Source organism: Dipteris shenzhenensis, chromosome 11 (genome assembly GCF_047967505.1).
Source record: "Dipteris shenzhenensis isolate YYH24624 ecotype China chromosome 11, Dip_SZ_1.0, whole genome shotgun sequence".
Lineage (NCBI taxonomy): Eukaryota > Viridiplantae > Streptophyta > Polypodiopsida > Gleicheniales > Dipteridaceae > Dipteris > Dipteris shenzhenensis.
The window spans coordinates 54,271,108-54,295,387 of NC_141606.1; the positions used below are offsets into that span (position 1 = coordinate 54,271,108).

The 24,280-nt window shown below is 45.0% G+C and overlaps 1 protein-coding gene across 3 annotated transcripts in view; it reads left to right on the top strand.

The window, feature by feature from the left end:
• LOC147897183 (RNI-like superfamily protein) overlaps window positions 1–24,280 on the top strand; it is a 76,867-nt gene that overhangs the window by 33,980 nt on the left and 18,607 nt on the right. For all 3 annotated transcript variants that reach the window (XR_015541796.1, XM_087381832.1, XM_087381833.1), the window contains exons 9-13: window positions 801–921; window positions 1,603–1,706; window positions 1,821–1,934; window positions 2,043–2,198; window positions 2,311–2,457. Coding sequence is in view for 2 of the 3 variants with exons in the window: in XM_087381832.1 (XP_087237958.1) it covers window positions 801–921; window positions 1,603–1,706; window positions 1,821–1,934; window positions 2,043–2,198; window positions 2,311–2,457 (642 nt within the window). In the remaining variant the exon portion in view is untranslated. The remainder of the gene's footprint in view (window positions 1–800; window positions 922–1,602; window positions 1,707–1,820; window positions 1,935–2,042; window positions 2,199–2,310; window positions 2,458–24,280) is intronic.

The window sequence follows — 24,280 nt, forward strand, 5'->3', positions numbered from 1 at the left end:
AATACATAAGGCTTCCATTGACTCAAAATCTTCAAAGAGAATCCAAAGTAGTATTCTTCGTATTTTGAACTCTTGGTGTCACTCTAAGTCATGTTGTTGAAAAAAATGGACCTTAAGATTAGTCTATGCTTTGACTCTATGAGGACCATGCACTTTTAGCATATGGCTGATCTTGGTATCATGCATATGCTTTTGTCAGATTATGAAAAATTTATGATAGAAGGATGATCTTGAAGACAAAGAACTAGAAATCCAGGGATTTATAGGTTTATATACATCGTCTATATAGTTCTGTGAATAGCCTGTAAGTGCTGGTATTCCCTGGTGAAATATATATGGTTTCATAACAGTGATTCTTGTTGGGCTGGCTAGAGCAAATATTAGTATGGTCTGAATAACAGTGCTGACAGCTGAGATTAATGTCACTGCTTGAAGTTTCTTGCTAAGACTTTCGTATCAAGCTTGTGTATGGATGGCTGTTATGGATGCAGGTTAGATTCCTCGCTTGAGGTTGTTTCTTTGTTTGGTGACTCTTTTTGTGATACATAAGCACCCGTGAAAACCTTTTAGTCCTCGCACTTGTGTTTGAATTGTCTATGTTCATTCTCAATGTCTGCATTGAAAAGGTGTTCTGTAAGTGAGCACCTTTGAATATGCCAGAGTTGGGCTTCTGTATGTGTGAAGCATATAGAATTGCTGAATGGATTGATGTCTGGAGCTTCTTGAATTATCTGTCTACTACAAGTTCACTCTCTTTCAGCATTGAACTAAAGGCCTGTTGTGGTGGTTGGATGTGGCAGATATCTTCGGTCCTTAGTACTTATCGATAATCAACTTAGCCCTTCGACAACATCAAAACTATTTGCGGCTCTTTTAAAGGCCCCTCCACAATTGTCACTCCTTCATGTTTGTGAAAATGAGGTAGACAATGTCAATAAAGACTTCTTGTTTGAAAGAAAGAGTTGTATATCTTTTGTTAGATGTGTGTATTCAATATATAAGTGTGCTGGTCTACAAACAACAATGATTGTACTGTTAAGCACGAATGAGACTTGGCTTGGAGAACCAGCAGAAGCTTGTGCTGCATGCCATGCTTCGTGCAAGTTGTGTATAGAATGCTGAGGCTTTGTTATAATGTGGCACTTAGAACTTTTTGTGCAACAATAATTTTGCTCATCTTAAATGATTTAGAAGAAGGGGTTGTCATTAGAAAGATCTTTGTTTTGTATCAGAAGATTTCTATTTTCTCAGAATGAAGGTGCCTTACTCGTAGCAATAATATGAGTAACCACTGCAGAAAGCCTACAATGAAAGACTGAAAGTTTCCCATCTCTGTCATAGTGTGCTCTGCTTATTAGTAGATCACAGTTTATTATGTTATCAAGGTTGTACTTGGAGAAAACATTGTACTTGATTGAACCCATGCATAATTAAGCCCATATAAGTCTTTAAGGATACCCAGCACTTTTATTTATAAATCGTGCCGGTGGAGAAGGTTCTTTTGATATAATGTCAGGATTTTAACTGCTTTTAGTAGTCTTTTAAAATTTAAGGATGAGCTGTCTGCTATTCTTTTAAAAAGGTACAATAATTTGTACGCAGTTGGAGGGCTTTTCTATGTGGGAACCTTCAAGAGCTATCTCAAATGTGTGTCCTTCAAATATGGATCAGACCGTTTACTTGCCATTAAGATCTCTAGACCTGCGGTAAGAACTGAATCTCTTTATCTGTCACTTATCAGTGGCAATAATCTCGTATGCTGTGGTTACTCCTACAGAAAGTACAATGGCTCTTAGAACACTAATTGTGATTATGTGCAGGTCCAACAAACTGAGCTGTGCTGATATTAAAGCCTTTTTACCTTGCATGAAGCTTATGCCTTTCTTAGATCATATCAACCTTAGCGACAACCCTATTGGGGATGATGGGCTAAGGTCAATCAGCCCTTTTTTCTTCTAGTGAATTCCAGTGGGATTTTACTGTAAATCAATTGGAAGCTTTCTCTTGTTCTGCAGTTCACAAGATCTTCACAATGCTTTCAGGGCAGTTGTACCTTGTCTGCAAGCATTACCTGTATTGGAGTTAAGCATTGCAACATGTAACGTATCGGTCAGTGGAGCTCGTTTTCTGCTGGAATCATTACCATCATGGAAACAGCGATTGCACAGTCTCAAACTTTCTCACAATCCGTTGGGAAGGTGAAGTGTAAATGACTGAAGATGCAGCTTTTGATCTCTGTGTATATGGATATTGCTGAGAGTGCTTCTCGTGACTCTAAAGCAATATGCAACTTAATGTACTTCTTTGCAGATCCATAGCAACTCATTTGGCAAGATTTTTAACACATGGGCTTGTTGAGAAGCTTGACTTGGGAGATGTAGGACTAGGTTTAAATGGCTGTGTAGAGCTTCAGGAAGCATTAACAGAGATCCCAAACCTCACCCACCTTGTCATCAGGTAAGTCTTCTTCTAATGTGATCTCTTCAGTATGAACATTATGGTCTCTGTTTTGATATTGTTTGTATTGTAGATGAAGATATATGCCATGAAGAGGACTTTTAATTTATTGTTTTATGAGATTTTCCTGTTGTGAAGTAACTTTACAAGATAGCAAAGGGAGAGAGATTTTAAAGTCTGTCATTTTTTTTCCAGAGAAAGAACTTTCTATTAATGCTTGAAAAAACAACCATAAAAATCAGCTATCCGGATTCCGCGTGGCGCTGATTGTGGGAGGATTGAAAAGAATAAAAACCTTGCTGTCAGCCAGCCTGTTTCCAGAGAACTCAGCTCACTGCCGTAGGAAATCTCTGTAACATGGGCCAACAACCAGAGTGGGGGACTATATATCCTGTGAATACCTTGTTCTGTGAATACATAAAAGACACTTGCAGGCCAAGCCTTGCAGAAACGTACCCGCCTCTCAGCAGTTGCCCGAAATCTTGGTTTCTCAGGCTCCCAATTGGTGTGTAAGTTGTAGATGATATCTTGCTAGGTGGCAACGAGGGTGGCTTCTGGGGGGACCTGGTGGCCTCCCATCATCAAGCCATAGAGCAAGCAACCTTGATGTTCCAAGCAATAATGTTGGACACCGTCTCCCAAATACTGTCCTTTGGGGAAGAAACATGAGGTTGCTGGGAAGGGGGGTATCTCGATCCCAACGACCCTCCTTTACCCATGGATCTTGTAAGTTGGGCTGACCATGTCTATGGAGAAGATGTGGCCCCCTCCGTCAAATAGGTTGCCATACCCCAGGTGAAGTCCAATTGCATCCTCTGCATCCTAGCCACTATCCGGAGGGTCCCCTGCCATATCATCTATGCTATAGGGAAGCTCCATAAGTGTGGGGTCACTATCCGTGCATCGGTGGCACCTCCCATCAACGCGCATCTACTCAAACTATGGTGTAGCTCCATAGGGGAATGTCTCAAGGTTACTATCTGCGCATTGGCGGCACCTCCCATCAATGCACATCTACTCCATCTAGGGGCCAATGGGTATTCTCCCATGGAAAGGAGAAAGGAATCTTCCATGGCTAGTGGCTAGTCCACAAGCACGACCAAGATCTGGAAATGACCTCATGGGGCACTTGTTGCTCTATCGAATGCGACTCTTTCGAGGGAGTTTAGGCGGCTGCCTCTAGTTGGAGGCGATGCCCAATGCATGTCATGTACGACGAGAAGGGTACCTCCACATATCTCTTCGAGGGCCCTACTCTAGACAGGCAAAACCGTTTGCTCGGGTCCCAATGTACCTCTCGAAGGGACTGGCCCTCCCGCAACTAGAGACACCACCACAACTCCACTGGTGCTGAGTCAATGGTCCTCAAGTAGGTCTATGATCACATCCATCTAAGGTTGGAGAAGCTCCCAACCCCACTCTATAATGCTTGTCCAAGAGCTTGGTGCATATATTGGAGCTTAGGTGTCAACAAATTTCTGCCTTTCTCTTCTCTACAGATCACGGGAGTAGCACCTTTCGTTACCACCCAGCCAATTCTGCCAAGTCTTCAAGCAAGAGAGAGAGAGAGCTATATCGAAATTACGTAAATCCACACCCTTATCTTCTCTCACTAGCCTTGACAGACCCCAAATCCCTAGATAGATCTAGATGCCACATGTCATCCATATAGGGCCTTCCTAATGCAACATTTCACCCCTCTCTTGGGATGCATTTAATTCCTTGCCCCTAGGCACATTCTTTGCACTAGGCCCTTGGTCTCAGACCTATCTAGTCTGGTGCTATCAGCCCTCACCTAGGACCTTGACATTAATCCCTCCCGATCATTTACATAAAGCGCAAACACATATATTACAAAGATAGATCCTATAAGGGAAATGTCGACTGATTCTTCCGAGGTCATGCTACCTCGGCTAGAGCGTAACATTCCTTTCCTCTTCAGACATCAGCGTCCTCGATGATAAAGTCTGGGAACACTCTCCGCAACTGATATACGGATTCCCAGGTAGCTTCCGATAGAGGCTGACCATGCCATGCAACCAACACCGTGGGTATCTTCCGATTTCGTATTTGCATTGTTCCTCGGTCCAGGATTCTTGTTGGTTTGCGCCTTGCAATATCCTCTATCTCCTGAAACAAAACCACACCTTCGATTAGTGAGTCACCAGTATGTAAAAATTTCTTTAAACGTGAAACATGAAAAACCGGGTGCACCTTACACCCCTGTGGCAATTCTAATTTATAGGCTACACTGCCTATTCTTTTCAGAATTAACCACGGCCCACAGTATCGAGGTGATAACTTAGCACACTCTCCTGAAGTCAACGACTTCGAGTGCGAAGGAATTCTGAGAAAAACTTTTTCTCCTTCTTCAAATACTCTTATAGACCGATTTTCATCCGCATACACCTTGGCTCTATCCATAGCCTGACGGATATTAGCTCTCGCAAGTGCTAGCATCTCCCGCATCTGAACTACAAAGTTCGCGGCACTAGGTACTTTCTGAGGTACTCCAACTATAGTCGGATTGGCTGGTCTATAACCATAGTTCAGTTCAAACGGACTGAACCCAGTAGATGAATGTTTTCGATCATTGTAGGCAAACTCCAACAATGGCAACCACTTGTCCCATGTATGTTGCCTCAATGACACATATGCTCTCAGCATATCCTCTAAAGTCTGGTTGACTCTCTCCGTCTGACCATCCGTCTCAGGATGATCCCCACTACTCATTCCCAACTCAGTCCTTAGTGTCTCAAATACCGCTGTCCAAAAATGACCGGTAAACCTGACGTCTCTGTCTGACACTATGGATCTAGGCAATCCATGCAGACGAAATATATGTCTAATAAACAACTCCGCTACTTGCGGGGCACTAATAGACTCTCTAGTCGGAATGAAGTGAGCCATCTTGGTTAGACGATCAACCACCACAAGGATAGAATTATACCCTCCTTGTGTTGCAGGTAACCCTACAATAAAGTCCATGGAAATGCTCTCCCACTTACTTAGTGGTATTTCCAAGGGCTGTAAAAGTCCGGGTGGCTTCACCCGCTCGGCCTTACTTACCTGACACGAGAAACACCGTGTCACATATTCATGAATATGCTTTTTCATCTTTGGCCAAAAGAAGTCTCGCTTCACGAGATCATAGGTCTTCTCGACACCTGGATGTCCCGCACACGGGCTATCATGGCATTGTCGAATGACTCTCTGCCTGAGATCATTCTGACCAGGTACTACAACCTTGCCATTTCTAACTAGCATACCATCCCTTATGGTATATCTTGCATAAGTTTGGCCTTTTCTGGATGCCAGGTCATCCTTTTCATTTTTCCCGGGTTTTAACACATGAGCCTTAGGCCATAAGCTCTGGACAAACTCGTCCACCTTCTGAGTTTCTCTGATCTCGGTCATTAGAGCACTCTCTAATACCGTGAAACTCAGGTTGTGCATAATGCGAGACAACGCATCAGCTACCTTATTGTCTTTTCCTCTTCAGTACCGAATCGTTAAATTAAACTCCTGCATGAGCTCTGCCCACCTAGCTTGGCGGCCCCTCAAGTCAGGCTGTTTACAGAAATGTTTCAGAGTATCATGATCCACATCCACATAAAACTCTGAACCATACAGATAATGCCTCCATGTTTTCAAAGCATGGATAACTGCATACAACTCCAATTCATGAGTTGGCCAATTCCTTTGAGAGGGAGAAAGCTTCTTGCTTTCAAAGGCTACTGGCCTTCCCTCTTGAAGGAGAACTGCTCCTACCGCAATGCCACTTGCATCGGTTTCTAGGAACAACGGTTTCTGGGGATCAACTATTTTTAACACCGGTCCTGAGACCACAGCTTGTTTTATGGTGTTAAAACTTTCTTGTTGATTCTGTCCCCAAATAAAAGGTACTTTATCTGAGGTTAGATCAGTCAATGGCGATACTATTCCGGAATATCCTTTGATATGCCTTCTATAAAACTGGACAAATCCCAAGAATGATCGCAACGCGGTCAGACTCTGAGGGATTGGCCAAGTTAGTATCGCAGCCACTTTCTTCGGATCCATTTCTACCCCCTGTGGAGTAATTATGAACCCTAAATACTCAAGCCTAACCATACACAGTATAGTTTTCTTTTTATTCACATAGAGACTGGCTTTCCTCAAAGTACTGAACACTATCCGTAAGTGTTCACGATGCTCAGTAATACTTTTACTGAATATCAAGATATCGTCAATAAAATGTACTACGAACTTTCCGATATACGGACGTAGTAAATCGTTCATAAGCATGACGAAGGTCGCTGGAGCATTGGTAAGTCCGAAGGGCATTACCAAAAACTCATAATGACCAAACCTGCTCCTAAAAGCGGTTTTATGCACATCCTCGGCTCTAATCCGGATCTGATGATAGCCGCACTTAAGATCTATTTTGCTGAAAATCACGGCTCCATGTAATGCATCTAGCAAATCATCAATCCGAGCCATCGGATACCTGTGCTTAACAGTGATATTATTTAATGCTCTGTAATCTATACAGAGGCGAAACGTATCATCCTTTTTCCTCTTTAATATCACTGGTGAAGCAAAAGGTGAGAAACTTGGTTGAATCTGCCCCAGCTTGAGGTATTCTTCCAGTTGTCTACGCACCTCCGCTTCTTCCATAAAACTCATTCTATAGGGAGGTCTATTTACAGGTTCTGCCCCCGGGATCAGTTCAATCTTATGCTGAACTTTCCGCTCTGGAGGTAACCCATAAGGTAGTTCATCCCTAAAGCATTCAGAGAACTCCTCTGTTATAAGATTAGCCAACTTGGCCATCTCATCACTTTGCGTAACATCAGTGCTAGTCGAAGAATCATTCACCGACTCTACCGATGCGGTGCAAAGGTATAAAAACTCTACTTGAGCCTTTCTGATTTCCATTACGGAAACCAACGGTCCCTGAGGTATGTCTTTTCCACCTCGCAAGACATAAAGCACATCATTCATCTTGAATTGATATACGTGCTTTTTCCAATCAATGGCTGGATTCTTCCTAGAATGCCACGCCATTCCCAGGGCTATATCCGCATGAGCAAGCTTGGTCATTTCAAAATCAAGCTTCTCAGCATAGTCCTGAATCCGAAGCTCCAACTGGGTAACCCTTTGGTCCCATACTTCAGTTGAACTTCCATCTGCCATCCTGACTGTATACGCATAGTCAGATGGACTTGTCTTTAATTTCAGCCTCTTCACGAGCTTGGAGTTAATCACATTGTGAGTTGACGCTGAGTCAAACAACACAATGACATCATGACTGGCCACTTGCCCTTTCATCTTGATCAACTCCGTATCATTGAAGGCTGTATACCCCGTTGCTGCGGGCTTAGATAGGATGTTATCAGGTGCACTCGTCACTAACTTAGCAACAGATATACATAACAAACAAGGTACTAACCTCTGAGAAGGTCCCGCCAGTTGCATCTGCATATGCTCCGCACTGGGACTCTCCTGCATTTCCACGTCGCATTCAGATATTATCATACTAGCCGTGCGACGATCTTTATTCAGTGGACAATCCTTCCACTGATGCCGCTGAAGGCAGCCGAAGCACAATCCTTCTTTTCTAGCTTTCTCTTTTTGTTCAGGGGTCAATGAGGACTTTGACCAAGCTCGGGCTGCCATTGGAGTTATTTTCCTTTTCACCCCAACGGTGGTACTTGTCTTTACTGGTCCCTCAACCGGCTTCACCTGCTTGGTTTGGCCACCTGATTGGGAGACACTTGTCTTTGAAACCCATTTCCTCTGAAATCCCCCTTTCCTCGGGTGCTCATACTGAGTCCCTGCCTGCACAAATCCACCAGATCTGCCTCTGGCATCCTCATAGTTCAGGGCTACTGCAATAGATTCATCTAGTGTAGTCACATATTTAGCCCGAACTTCCATCTTGATCTTGTCGTTCAGTCCATAGATATAGTCTTTTAACTGAACCGACATAGGGAGAGGGTCTGTTATTTTCATAACACATTCTCTGAATTTGTCAGTGTACTCTGCCACTGACAAGCTCCTCTGACGAAGATTTCTATAAGCATCCCAAGCTCGGGATTCTTCATCAGGTGGGAGAAAGTGTTTCTTGAATTCAGCTTTGAACCCTTCCCAGGTGGTTGGAGCAACTTGATCCTTCTGTTGCTTTATCCACCATCTGTCCGCTGCCTCAATAAACAGATGTGTGGCCTCGCGGATTTTCTTTAGATCGGATTTAATCTCACAAATGGCGAAGGCTTCTTCCCACTTGTGCAACCAAACCTCGATCACATCAGAGCTGCGCTCGGTCATCCGACTTGCGTACTTCTCCGGTCTATAATTAGCGATATTAGGTACTTTGACCCTTGCGCGCTCTAAGGAATGTACACTGGGCTCTGGCTCAGCTAGAGCTTTGCCCTTATCAATCCTAGACGGTCTAGCCGACAAGGCTTGCACCATCTCCCTAATCTCATTTTGACCAGCATTCGCCTGAAGCTGCTGGTTCATAATCTGCTGTAAAGCATCCTCTAATATTGAAATCCTACCAACCAATGTAGGTGCTGCCTGATGTGACATTGGTTGTGTTGACTGTACTCTAGATTCGCTAGGATTTATTCTTGAAGTCTGTCCTTCTGCTTCCATTTGTTGAAAGGGAGGTTTTTTTTTTTTTTTTTTTTTTGGTTGTGTCTCTCTTTTTTTTTTTTCTACAGTGCAGAATTCACAAGACCATAGGACAACACAAAAAAAAACTGCACGGAAAGAAAGGCCTCCCTGATCTTTTCGACGATTCTGGCTGCTCCAGCTATTCGCAGGCACGGCCCACTTGGCTCTTTGATGCAAATTCCACGATACACAGTCTTGCAGGCTCACCCCTATGCTTTGGAACGTATCTTCACACAATGAGCCGATTTTTTTTTTCGTGTGTCTTGGTTTTGCACCACCCTTCGCAAGCGACCTTTAGTTCCCCACAGTCACAGCGTCTGGCTTCGTCAACAGCGCCTGTGTTCTGGTCCTTCTATTACGTCACAACGGGTCATCGCCCCGCTCTACTTGTACGTCGTCAATCCACCAGGGATGTCCAGGCCTGGAATTCATTAACTCCGAATCCCTGTAGGCTTAGCTTCTGGCGTAAGCACTACCCGTCCATATGATTGCGCCACACTATCAATAAAATATCAACCTGCTCCGTTCGTTATTTTCGTCACTTGCGTGGAGATGACGATACACAGATAAAACTCGTGGTGACTGGTTGAATAACGACGAATAGTGGCTGGTGCGTGTACGAATCCTGGTCAGCAGCCCTGCGATAAGGCGTCACTCAATCTGCTGCTCTCCGTCATCACGGCGACTCTCTAGGTATAGCCACCATCTGAGAAGTCCCGACTGACCGGCGAACCACCACGCTATCAACCAGTCCCTAATCACGGCCGCAGCGAGATCGCCAATTCGTAGAACCCTTTCTGTTCCTTGCGCTCTGATACCAAGTGTCAACAAATTTCTGCCTTTCTCTTCTCTACAGATCACGGGAGTAGCACCTTTCGTTACCACCCAGCCAATTCTGCCAAGTCTTCAAGCAAGAGAGAGAGAGAGCTATATCGAAATTACGTAAATCCACACCCTTATCTTCTCTCACTAGCCTTGACAGACCCCAAATCCCTAGATAGATCTAGATGCCACATGTCATCCATATAGGGCCTTCCTAATGCAACATTTCACCCCTCTCTTGGGATGCATTTAATTCCTTGCCCCTAGGCACATTCTTTGCACTAGGCCCTTGGTCTCAGACCTATCTAGTCTGGTGCTATCAGCCCTCACCTAGGACCTTGACATTAATCCCTCCCGATCATTTACATAAAGCGCAAACACATATATTACAAAGATAGATCCTATAAGGGAAATGTCGACTGATTCTTCCGAGGTCATGCTACCTCGGCTAGAGCGTAACATTAGGGGCACCCCCGTCGCGGAGAACTACCCATAACAATGCGAAGGAGCTGAGGGTCTATGAAGTCCATCTCTCCAAGACTTAGGGATTGCGGAGTCTATCTTAAGGATCTGTGTGCATGCCCTCACGTGGGAGTGGGCTTTTGCTTGTGCCTTTGACTCAATGGGAAGCTGACTCCAAGCTCCGAAAGTACTGGCCGGGCCACTATCCCATTGCGCCCAACCAATGTGAGTCCGTTGTCCCAACACGAGGCCCTCTTGATCCCAAACCTCCAGATGCCATAGAACTGCTTTGGGCTCAAACTCCTTTCTTCATCGAGGTCTGGCCCAAATGAGTCCTCTTGACATCCATTGCAAAACCATATATAGACTTCTCATCAAGGTTGAACACTTCCCTCCTATGAGTAGAGCCTTTGAGAAGGTCCACCGATGAGATTGCTACTTTTGACCACGTGTGCGGGAGTGTTCTTGAGAAACCATCATTGAAGCAAGAGCTCCCAGTGCTCCAAGTCTGGAGTGAGTCCTAGTTCTACTAGCTTGCCAAAAAGGGCTTTGCTTTGCATCTTCAGGTTGATGCCATGTCCTTACTTTGTTTGCTATAGAATCATCGTCTGCTAGGCGACCATGGATCTAGTGTCCCTCGTGCCATCCAATCTTGCCCCTCTGCTCATGTCTTGGGACACCAAGAAGGGGTGTCTACCCGACGTGAACGCCAAGCTTGTGAGAACATGTGGGGTCTCCTCTTCTGATTGAAACAACTAGATGTTAAAGGCCGTGGTCATCTCCAGAATCTCCTTAGGGTCCGAGTGGATTCGGCTACTTTCATCACGTAGCCATTGGAGTTGGGTTGTGTTGACTGTGGGGCTCAGTGGTAGCTTGGTCATCCTATCCCCTTGTTGGACCTACCTTGACTTGGAGTATTGGTAAGAGAACTTTGATCCACATATATATATATATATATATATATATATATGTATGTATGTATGTATATGTATATGTATATACATATACATATACATATATACATACATATATATATGTATATATATGTGTATATGTATATACATATACATATATACATACATATATATATGTGTATATATATGTATGTATATATGTATATGTATATACATATACACATATATATGTATGTATATATGTATATGTATATACATATATACATACATATATATATGTGTATATGTATATACACATATATATATGTATGTATATATGTATGTACATATACACATACATATACACATATATATATGTATGTATATATGTATATACATATACATATATACATACATATATATGTGTGTATATGTATATACATACATATATGTATATCTATATATGTGTGTGTGTGTGTGTGTGTGTGTGTGTGTGTGTGTATGTATATGTATATACATATATGTATATATGTATATATGTATATGTATATGTATATGTATATACATATACATATATACATATACATATACATATACATATACATATATACATATATATGTATATATGTATACATATATATGTATATATGTATATATGTATACATATATATGTATATATGTATACATATATATGTATATATGTATACATATATATGTATATATGTATACATATATATGTATATATGTATATATATATATATATATATATATATATATACATACATATACATATACATATACATATATACATATACATATATATATATATATATATATGGCCTTAAGGTCAAGGCGTGCGCTCTTGTATTTGTTCGCAAGCCAGTAGGAGGTGTTAGAATTATAGATATAATTCAGCAGTGACCAATGTAATATAATAAGCTAGCTAGGGGCACTTTTCCCTCTTTAAGAGGTTTTTCCCCCTAACTGCAGTTAGTTCACTAACTATGGTTAGTGACTACTAAGGTTTTGTCACTAGGACAAAACCTTATCTTTCTTACTTTGAGTTGTACTCTTACACTCTATTCTATTGCAACTACGTCTTCAGCTTCCAAGCTCCCTACTCTCTCAATCTCTCTTGCTCTCACTCATTTTCTCACTCCTTCATTTGGTATCAGAGCAGGTTCAAGGCCTTTGAGCCCTCTGCTCCTTTTAGTTCCAGCGCCTTGCCTCCAGCTCTAGCCCGCTCCAACCTGTCCGTACAGTCCGCACGACTGTACGGAATCCTGACGCACGTTGCCGTACAGACCTTCTCATCGTCGGCCATACAGACCTGCTCACCGTGCAGTTTCGCCGTACAGATCCGTACAACGACCGCCGTACAGTTCCGTACAGTGTCGCCGTAAAGATCCGTACATCGTCGCCGTACGTGTCGCCATCTGCCACCGTACAACGTTCTGCTCCCGTACCTGCGCGCCGTACAATATCCGTACCTGTTTCGTACTGACCGTACAGGACGTACAATCTGTACTTACCGTACAGTTTGGACGTACCATCTGTACTTGCAGATCTACACCGGTTGCTGTCAGCCTCGGGTGTTCTTTGACAGGTTCATCTTGCAGAAAACTACAGTTTGGTGTAGTTGTTTTGGAGTACATTTGGGGCATTTTGCATATTGCAGATATTGCAATCATTGTGCAAGTTTGGAACTACATCTGGAGCAAAATTGCAGATCTAGTCTGAAATTTGGGGCTTTTGTTTAAAAATTGCAGATTTGGGGCTTTTAGTAATTTTGCCCCTTTCTGGCTGCAATTTCTAGCCACAAATTGGGGCTTTTGTGTTGGGAGAGCATTTTTTGGAGTATTCAGTACATACTGCCTTTCTTGGAGTGTTTGGAACACTTTTGGCAGATTTTGGAGAGTGTTTGATGCTTGGACAGATTTCTGACAGCTCAAGTACAGAAATCTAAGTTGCATATACAGCCCGTGCTTGGCTGTGTTTTTGGGAGTTGTGCATTTTATTCCCAGTAAGGGAATTCAGCTTTGTATCTGCTTCAATCTCTTTCTCAGATATGGCCCATCAAAATCAGAATGAGTTCCAGTTCGGTGGTCTTTCACAGGAAGACAAGTTGGATGGTACCAACTACTCCCTCTGGAGTTTCATGGTACGTAATATTCTGATTTCTCGCAATTTATGGGATTATGTCAATGGGGATGAAATCCGACCAGCAGATATGGCACCTACTACCCCTCCTCAACAAGGAGGTGGAAGAGGTCGTGCACAGGGTGCAGCTGCAGGACAAGTTGTTGGTGCAGCTACAGTCAATACTCCAGAGCAAAAGAGATGGGATTCACGGGATGCCTTAGCCTTGTCATGCATCTCTCTTTCAGTGAAAAGATCAATCATTCCACATATCCGGTCGTGTAAGACCTCTAGGGCAGCGTGGGATATTTTGGAAAGCATGTATGCAGCACGGAATGATGCCAGGGTATCTTTCTTAAAAAGAGAGTTGAGCAATACACATATGGAGGAGGGTGACTCCATGTCAGTCCACCTCACAAAGCTACAGGATCTCAGAGAGCAGTTGTTAAACATAGATGAACCTGATTCAGAGATGATTACAACCACTCTGAATTCTCTTCCTGAGTCTTATCTCAGCTTTCACACTTCGCTGAATTTATCATTGAGGGGGGGTGCAAATCCTCTCTCTTTTCATGAGTTGATAGGACTTCTGCTTCAGGAAGAGCAGACCAGGAAAAATTTGGCTTCACGTGCAGGTGAACAAGCCATGCTCTCAAAATTTAAATCAAAAACAAAGGGACAGGCAAAGACAACAGCAAATCAGCCTTCCAGTGGGTCAGGACAGCCTTCACAAAAGGCTAAAAGTGATGCAAGTAAGCCCAAAAAGAAGGGTTTTTGTCACTACTGCAAAAAGCCAGGTCATCACATAGCAGAATGCAGGAAAAGGATTGCAAAAGAAAAGAAAAACAGCACAGGAATGGCTGTTTCAGATTCAGCCCCTTGTGCATCTGACAGTGGGGATGCTACAGCCAACTTTGTTGGTCAAGATTATGCCTTTTTCTCTTGCATTTCAGATTCTAGGTTGGCTGTTCCAGATGCTCGTGATAGTACAGCCTCTTGCAGTGATGATACATATGCATTTTTGACTTGCAGCTTTGACTCTTCTACAGATGCATCTGCTTTCAGTGTTAATGAAACACTGAACACATGGTATTTTGACAGCGGTGCATCCAAGCACATCACTTCGAGGAAGTGTCTTTTTACTTCCTTGCATCCACCTCCTGTTGGTAAGAAAGTCACTTGTGCCAACAACTCCTCATATTCAGTACGTGGCACAGGAGAAGTTGAGCTCATTGCAATTGATGGCTCAATTTTCAGACTTTCTGATGTCTTATATGTGCCTGGCATAACCAAAAATCTCCTTTCAGTGTCCACTCTTAACAGAGGGGGATTTCAGGTCATCTTTGAGGATGACAAATGTGCTGTCCGAGACAGGGAAGCTAACTATGCCTTAATGTTATCTGGTACTCTGCTGCGTGGGCTTTTTCAGCTTGATATTTTTTAGAAAAGAGCAGCCCATGCTTTGGCAATTTCTACCCCTACAGCTGCCATGCAAAATGCAGCACTATGGCATGCCAGATATGGCCACATGCATTATAACAGCGTAATGACACTTAAGAAATTTTCAATGGTTGATGCATTGCCACCTCTTGAGATACCTCCTCCACATGCCTGTGAAGGGTGCATTTTAGGTAAAATGCATAGATTCCCCTTCAAAAAGGATGGTTCAGTTAAAGCTGTTCGCAAATTGCAGCTTATACACAGTGATGTCTGTGGTCCCATGACGACTCCGTCATTGGGTGGTCATCTCTACTTTGTCACATTTATTGATGACTACTCCAATTTTACTTGGGTTTATGGGCTGAAAAAGAAATCTGAAGTGTTCACAGTGTTTAAACACTTTTCAGCCATGGTTGAAAATGAAACCGGACTCAAGATACAGACATTACGCACGGATAGAGGTGGGGAATACCTATCTGCAGAATTTGATGCTTTTCTCAAGCAAAAGGGTATTGTGCATCAGCTCACAGTCAGGCTGACCCCTCAGCAAAATGGCAAAGCTGAGAGGAAAAATAGAACCCTCATGGAGATGGACAGATGTATGCTGAAAAGCAAACACATGCCTCATAAATTCTGGTTGGAGGGTTTGATGTGTGCCAATTACATTTTGAACAGGGCTCCCACTAAGGCTTTAAAAACAAAAACTCCTTTTGAGGTCTGGAATGACAGGAAGCCTTCAGTGGATCACTTCCGAGTCTTTGGATGCCTTGCCTATGCACATGTGCCAGTTGAATTTAGGCACAAATTGTCAGATAAAGCCATCAAATGCATATTTGTTGGATACAGTGCAGAAAGCAAGGGGTATCGTCTCTACAATCCTGCTACACGCAAAATCATTTTAAGTAGAGATGTGATATTTTCTGAAAATTCAGCTCACACTCAAGCTGATTTTCAAATGCCTTCATCTTCAGAGGATGTCTTTCAAGGGTTGCTACCCATTGCTTTGGGTTCCCCTGCTGATTTTTCTGATCCAAATCAGAATTTACAGCAACCTTCAAATGCTTCAGTTCCGCCACAGGATGTCTTGCCTCCTCCACAGGCAGTGGAACAAGTGGTGCAGCAAGAAATTGCAGACATACATGCAGCAAAAACAGTCCCAAACTGGCTGTTACAAACTCTCAGGGAGAGTAAACTTGATGCTCCGTTACCTGGCAGGACTCGCAGTGCAGCAAGGCACATGGAAGGTGCTAATTCATTGGAATCAGCATATGCAGGTACTCTCCTTGATGAGGAGGAGCCTGCCACATTTGAAGAAGCAAAAGGTAATGTGCATTGGATGAATGCCATGCACGATGAGTTGCAGTCCATTGCAAAAAATCAGACTTGGGATGTTGTGGACTTGCCACAGGGTAAACATGCTATTGGCACACGATGGGTATTTAAAGTCAAACGGAAGCCAGATGGCTCCATTGACAGATATAAAGCCAGGCTGGTTGCTAAGGGCTATGCTCAGAAAAAGGGCATAGATTATGAGGAGACATTTGCTCCTACATCCCGGATGACCACTATCCGATCAGTAATTGCCATGGCTGCCCATTTTGAGTGGAATGTTCATCAGTTGGACATAAAAACAGCCTTCTTAAATGGGGACTTGCTGGAAGAGGTGTATGTCAAACCACCTCCGGGCTTTGAAATTACAGCAAATGCACTTCAAGTATGCAAACTCAATAAAGCTTTATACGGGCTGAAACAGGCCCCTCGTGCATGGTATGCTAAGATACATGCCTTTTTGACCAGCAAGGGGCTGCACAATAGTCCTACTGAGAGCACCCTCTACATCAAGATGGATGGGGGGGAAATATTAGTCATCCTTCTTTATGTCGATGACTTACTGCTCACAGGGTCCAATGAAGAAAAAATTGCAGATTTCAAAGCTGATTTGCAGACCAACTTTGACATGTCAGATTTGGGGCTGCTTCACTTTTATTTGGGGATCGAGTTCTCTCATGAGAGACGTGGCACTGTTATGTCTCAGTCCAAGTATGTTCAGAAACTCTTGGACAGTGAAACTCACAATGCATGATGCAGGAGAATCAGTTGATGCCACACTTTACAGTCAAGCTGTTGGATGCCTCATATATCTCTGCAATACTAGGCCTGATATTCAGTTTGCAGTATCTCAGGTGAGCAGGTACATGCACAGCCCCAAAACTATGCATTGGCAGGCAGTTAAGCGCATCTTCCGTTATTTGCAGGGCACCAAGTCTTTTGGCTTACTATTTCCCAGGGGGGGTGACTTGCAGATGCATGCCTACAGTGATTCAGATTGGGCTGGTGATTATGACACTAGGCAGTCCACTAGTGGCAATTGTTTCTTTTTGGGTAAATCTTGCATTTCATGGCTGAGCAAGAAACAATCGACAGTGGCTACCTCATCATGTGAAGCTGAGTACAGGGCAGCTTTCACAGCAACAGTTGAATGTGTCTGGCTGAGACGTTTATTTGCTGATCTTCATCTGTCTTTGGAGGGTCCTTCTCCAATTCTCACTGATAGTCAGAGTGCCATTGCAGTGGCAAAGAATCCAGTGTTTCATGCTCGCACGAAGCACATTGAGGTTCACTATCATTACGTCAGAGAGAAGTTACATGCAGGAGAGATCAGTATGATCTTTGTGTCCACACATGACAACGTTGCAGATATTTTCACCAAAGCACTACCACGTGAAAAGTTTGAGGCATTTCGCAGTGCCCTGAACTTATATCCATTTGGTGATTGATCAGCCTTGTACATGACATTGGCACTGCAGGGGGGTGTTAGAATTATAGATATAATTCAGCAGTGACCAATGTAATATAATAAAGCTAGTTAGGGGCACTTTTCCCTCTTTAAGAGGTTTTTCCCCCTAACTGCAGTTAGTTCACTAACTATGGTTAGTGACTACTAAGGTTTTGTCACTAGGACAAAACCTTATCTTTCTTACTTTGAGTTGTACTCTTACACTCTATTCTATTGCAACTACGTCTTCAGCTTCCAAGCTCCCTACTCTCTCAATCTCTCTTGCTCTCACTCATTTTCTCACTCCTTCAGGAGGTCGGGTCTTGCTCCCTGAGTCTCTCTATGGAAGCCATGTCACGTCTCAAAGCTCTCTCCTCTCCCTCTCATGAATGGAATGCCCTCTTGTGCAATGCCTGTGACTATAGCTCCTCCTCCTTCGAAACGCTGTTGCTGCTCAATTGGCCAAAATGTCCTGGGGGTAGGATGTTGGAATGGTCACCTCCCCATTTGTAAGCCCCCATATGAGGAGAGCATGGGGGAGGTAGACCTAGGGATGCATAGACTGCCACATGGGCAGAGAATGGGGCTGCCACATGGGCAGCACAGGAGCTGTCATGTGAGCAGCACAGCAGCCTGGCAGAGGCATTTCAAGGGCTGTCTGTACGGGCTGGAACAGGCCCTGAATAGAGGCGGACAGGTGGCGCTGACATCAGCAAGGGTGTGCAGACCCGGACAGGTGGCGCAACTGTATGGAGCAGGGTACGAGGCTGTACGGGGCTGGATGAGGCCTGTTGGAGCAGCAAAGGAGGCTGCCATGAGGCAGGGACCTGCCTTTATATAGGCTGGGCCCTTGCCTTGATTGGAGGGCCAAGGCCCTACAAGAGTAGGCCCAAAAGGCCCCGGTTTGTGAGCCCTAATAGGGCTGGACCAGCCACAGACTGGTCGGCCAGTTTGGTGCAGGCTAGTCGGTTTTTGACAGCCCCCTTGAGGCCTATAAAAGGAGAGGCATTTTGCCTCATAACTTTTCACTTGAAGCAGCAGTTAGGGAGCAGACAGCAGCAGCCACAGGCCCACCCTTGGACCTACACACAGGAGGAGAAGGAGGCTGACATAGGGCTGCAGACTGAGCTCAAGGTGCTGCCCACCTAGGCTGGCTTCCGGACAGTGGCTTCTGGACAGCAAGGTGGAAGGGATCTAGACAGAGAGTCTACATATGCTCGAGGTGGAGCACGCGGGCTTAGAGATCTAGGAGTGCTTGACAGTTAGTAGGAGAACCTTTTGGTATTGTATCCTGTTCTACTTTGAGGACGGACGGAAATATAAAGAGTTGCTTCTGTATTTGTTTCTGAGCATTGTCTATTTACTGGCTTGCACATCTATGCACTTAAGTTAAGAAGTTTGTGATTCCACACCCCATACGTACACTATATGAGCTCCTGGTCATTACTATCAGTCTTCCGCTATGTGTACCCTCTGTTGGGTCATTTCTAACAAAGGATCGGTTGTCGCCAGATCTGTGCTATGGCTTGCTGAACTCCCTCCTCTTGCAAAAGGCATCAGGGATTCACACCCCCTTTTGAGAGAGTCCATGATGGGGCTGCTCTAGGTGTAGCACTATCCGGGAATGATGTGACATTGTCGTCCCGGCTAGGATACTTGTGGCTCCTCCTCAGTGCATTATCCAGTCCCTAACAAAGAATCTGTCAAGATGTTCACGTAGGCCATCATGTCGGCTTTGGTCAAACGAGTAACTGAGGTTGCTAGGGAGTTCGGAAAAGTCTGCCTCTCACCACAATGAATCACGGCCGCTAACCATGAAGATGAATTGCTCCCACATACTACCCTTTGCTAGGAGCATCACTAAAAAAAAGACTCCTCTCCTTGCTTGTCCTCCTTGAACTCTAGATTGTTAAAGCCTCCACCAATGATCCACGAGTCTATGTCTGTGAGGCACTGATTGAGCCATCTCCAAAAGGTGGGCCTTTACTATTGTTAGGCTAGTGCAAAGATGTTTAGGATCCCAATCTTGGACTCTCCATCCTCAGCCAATTTAGTCTGCCTGTCCTCCTATGAGCTCACCCTGGTCATGAACACCCATGGCCATGGTCTAGGACATTGAGATGCACATCGCCTCACTCTTGGCTACTGTTGCGGATCAAATCTTCGGCCCATGCCCTTGGAGGAGGCGGTGCTGTCATCTAATGTCCTTGTGCTCTTGAATCATAAGAATGCCAATCGAATAACCCACCAAAGCTCGTTGTGCAGATCTTGGCGAAGAATCAATTGCCTTGCGACTGTTGATGTGGCCAAGTATTTAGACTGTGCATGTTCCAATTCACCATAGTCTAGCTTATGGGAAGGAGGGGGGTGGCAAACAAGGCGCTCCTATGTGTGGAAGCCTGTGTGACGATCGTGGACTTATATGCCCTCCTTCAGGGGCTATTGCATCAGGAAGGAGATCTCCACTCTATTGCAAGGCTCAAGCCACAACTATCTTGTGAGAAAGCTGATTGAAACGTGGCTGTGGCCCATGGGTGATCCACAACTCCTTCCCTTGCTGTCCCAGCCACTCCACCTTCATGTAGAACATCTATACTGTCATCATAAGGTTGAAGAGAAGGGGGGTCCATTGCTTTCTTGTGGACGTGAAGTTGAAACCCTTGAAAGGAGGGTAAGGGCTACCAACTGCTCGAATGGAACCCCCTTTTTGGGGCTGGAGGATCAAGCCCAACATCTCCATAGCAATGTGGTAATCGTCTAGGACATCAAGGTAGTTCTAGGGCCCTAGCCTCTAGAACTCCCTTACGGAGGGTCTGTCTTGGGTGAGACTTCGGTTCTGGTGGCTATGAGAAAGGGAGGCCGCTTGGATCAGGATTGTAGAAGCTGAATCCTGAATTGGTGAACGGCTAGGCTGGGACTAAGAGGATGAAGCTGTGTAGAAGGGAGGCCACTTGGATCACCATTGTAGTAGCTGAATCCTGAATTGGTGAAGGGCCAGGCTGGGACTAAGACGACTAAGAGGATGCAGCTGTGTCCATGTCGGATGTGCTGGGCATAGAGGGATGGTTGGACATTGGAGAGGATGGGCGGGAGGAGGGAGCAGGAGAGTTTGTGTGAAACTCCTTTGGCAAGTAAATTCACAGCTCGCAAGTGCAGCAAGCCCTAATCTGAATCACACGTCAAAAGATGCTGGAATTTACTGTGAGTGCAAGCTCTCTTCTGAAATGGAACTGATACTCAAGCAATGGAACTAGAACTAGAGCGCTTGGAAGGGGAGTGAGTTAGAATTGAAGGACTGAGGGAGAGAAAGAAAGAAGTTTATTAAAGTCTTCGGAAGACTGATGGGTCTATGAGATTGTGAGAAACATGGCAGGGGATCCCATGGACGTGAGTAACTACAGGACTATTATGATTGGACATGTGATGTCCAAGATCTATGCAGTTGTATTGGATGCGTTGGTCAGCCTGTTCGCAAAGATGAGAGGGCTCAGAGTAGAGGGTTAGGCCAGTTTCTGGCGAGACCGTGGGACTATGGATCACATACTCACACTCAGGAGTGTCATTGAGGAGGCCTGATCATGGAAGGAGAGGGTATATTACTGCTTTGTGGATTTCTGCAAAGCCTTTGACACAGTACCTCGAGCTCCATCTCATCACACGTCTACAGACACTAGGATTTGATCAGGAGATCATCTGGGCAGTCATGGCACTTTATGAGAGAGTCTCAGGCTGAGTTCGGACAGGCGCAGGTTGGACAGATGAGATCTTGAGTACCATAGGGGTCAAACAGGGTTGTCCCTTATCACCAACCTTGTTTGGCCTCTACATCGATGAGCTTGAGACTTTCATGGGGACGTTCGGAGGGACCGGTTGCTCACTTGCCGGGATCATCATTAGGATTCTTCTTATGTAGACGACGTGGCACTCTTGTCGTCCACACCTGAGGGGCTCCAGCGACACCCGGATGCATTGCAGGCTTTTTGTTTATCCCATGATTTGGAGGTCAACCTTGGCAAGACCAAGGTCATGATCTTTAACATCTCTTGAGCAAACATGCAACGGAAGCAGTTCACTTTCGGTGGGTCACCAGTTGAGATTGTATCCTCATACATTTACTTGGGGGTCATCTTCTCCGGCCCAATCTTCACGATGAGACCAGCGATGCAGGCCAGACTGAGTAGGGGATACGCCTCACTGGCTCAGCTAGAGAGACAATGTTTCCACTCTCACTTTGAGGACCCTCGGACCAAGGCTCTTCTCTTCGACTCCTTGGTCCGACCAGCGGGTATGTATGGTAGCCCTTGTTGGGGGCCTGACATGTCAGAGATAGAGTGGACACGGGTGGAGCGCCTGCAGATCCTCATGCTCACGGATGATCCGGGGGAAACCGTTTGTACCTCATCACATCATTCAAGCTGAGTTTGGTGCTTCTCCACTCCAGCTAGATGCAGCCTTTCAGACCATCACATATCTACACCGGGTAAGATCATATGGGGACTGCACATCAGGGAGATAGAGGTTGCCATGGTTGGCTCTTGATTCCTCCATGAGGTTGGCAGCAGAGGGAGACGAGCGATGCTAGTATGCACGGACTCACAGATGGTTTGTGAGACTAGGGTTTCACATTGATAGGATACCTCCTTTTTAGTACAGTTTAGATGCCCCTCTGATACTCCCACCCACCATCCCGATCGGGCCACACACCAACTAGGTCATTCGAGAGGATCTCCTACAGCTACACATCTTTAGGACCTGGTTGGAGCCGAGGGAGCTTCCAGTGAAGCTGAGTTTCTATAGAGATTACTGTCTTCGTATTTTGGAGGAGGGATTCATCACACCACCGGGGTACACTGAGCTTCATATGCCTCACTTGCTACGGATCTCCATCGGACAGTTTCGGGTATCATCACACCGCCTCCGCATAGAGAGCGGCAAAGCAGAGGGGATTCCTAGGGAGCATCGCTTATGCATATTGTGCGACTGTTAGGAGGTTGAGTCGGAGGAGCATTTTATTTTTAGGTGCCCAGTGTACTACGAGATCCGAGGTCGCTACCACTGCCTCTTCAGAGACGGCTCTAGGCTCCTTTCCAGATTCCTCGCCTATCGAGATCAGAGATGCCTCGCGGCCTTCATTCACGAGGGGGTCTGACACAGAGAGTACTTACTCAGGTGATGGTTCTTGGCCACATCATCAGACACCTCTCAAAGCAGGATCACAGAGTTCTTCCCATCAAGTGACATTGATCGTCCAATCTATAGCCGTGACGTGACAGAGGGCCCAACCCGACGACCGGAGCACGACACATGAGACATCGAGGGGACACACAAATCACTCTGGGGGACCTCCCGTCATTGTTTAGACCCGGGATATGTCCCATGGGAGTCACGGTGGCTTTCGTCTTGCGTCGAGCCTCGTCCAAGAGACCGAGATGCATGGCACCCCTTGACGGGCGCCAGTGTCCCATCACCAGCTATGCACCAGCAGGGCGACATGACATACGGAGGATTCCGCTCTGCTCCAGTCTTTTTCTTTTCATTGTTACATCCAGATGTATTTGATTATGTATGATCGGACTTAGGATTCAGCACAGGTGATGATGCTCGTTTCAGTAGCTCCACCCTTACTGTGATTTGTGTCAGGTTTTCTTTCAGTCGCATAGACCCATTGGTCTTTTGAAGACTCTAATAAAATTCATTTCTTTCTTTCTTTCTCTTTTCTAGATTAGAGGTGCTTGACTGCGTTCATTCATGAGGCAGTTAGGCATTGTAAGCGTCTACTCTAATCTCAGAGATAGGAGGACCATACCCTGGTGGACTCTTCTTAGAGCATGATCACGGAGTTCTTCCAGCCGGACGTCTAGACGACCCCCCCCCGGGCTCCTACATGCCCTAGGTATGATCGGGATGCAAAGCTAGTGACACGGTAGCTCAAGCAGAGGATTGATGCACAGATTACATTTGGGAACATTCCCTCCATGTTTGAAGTGGGTGTGAGATCGGCAATGGTTTAGTCCTTGTTAGGCGTAGAGCCGCGACTAGGAGACAGTATAGGATTGCATCCATAGGGAGCCGGCAACGTTCTATATCTGATTTCATGTTATCGCTCGCTCACTCTTGATGAGGGAGGGGATCACATTGCACAACACTAGAGGCCTGAAACCCCCCCTCGGAAGGTCTCTATTGCAATAGAAAGTTGCTTACAAGTTGGCTCACAGTGGGAGCATGAATCTTATACAACTCGATTTCTGATACAAAGAGCTTAGAAGCTCACTTATTCAAAAAACTAGGGGCAGCCATGCTATTTTTGGCTTTGCCCTAAAAGTTGGAGCTTTCAGCCAATAAAAGCTGGCTGAATTTCGTTTTTCTCAAGGAAGGGCACCGAGAAAGCTGAAATCGCCTTTGCTCCATGTGGGCCCTTCCTAAAAGCTGAAAACTTCGGACTTTTTGCACTCTCCAAGGTCCCGCAACAAATAAAACAATATCCAACACTTTTTGACCCATTAGGGGTTAGCTAATGCATGTATTCTAGTTCTTGGACTAATCTTAGTCCCTTGTGGGTGTCCCCATGATGCACGTTAACGAATGCAAAAGAAATTGCTCTAGTTGACTAAAATTGACTTTCTTTGAC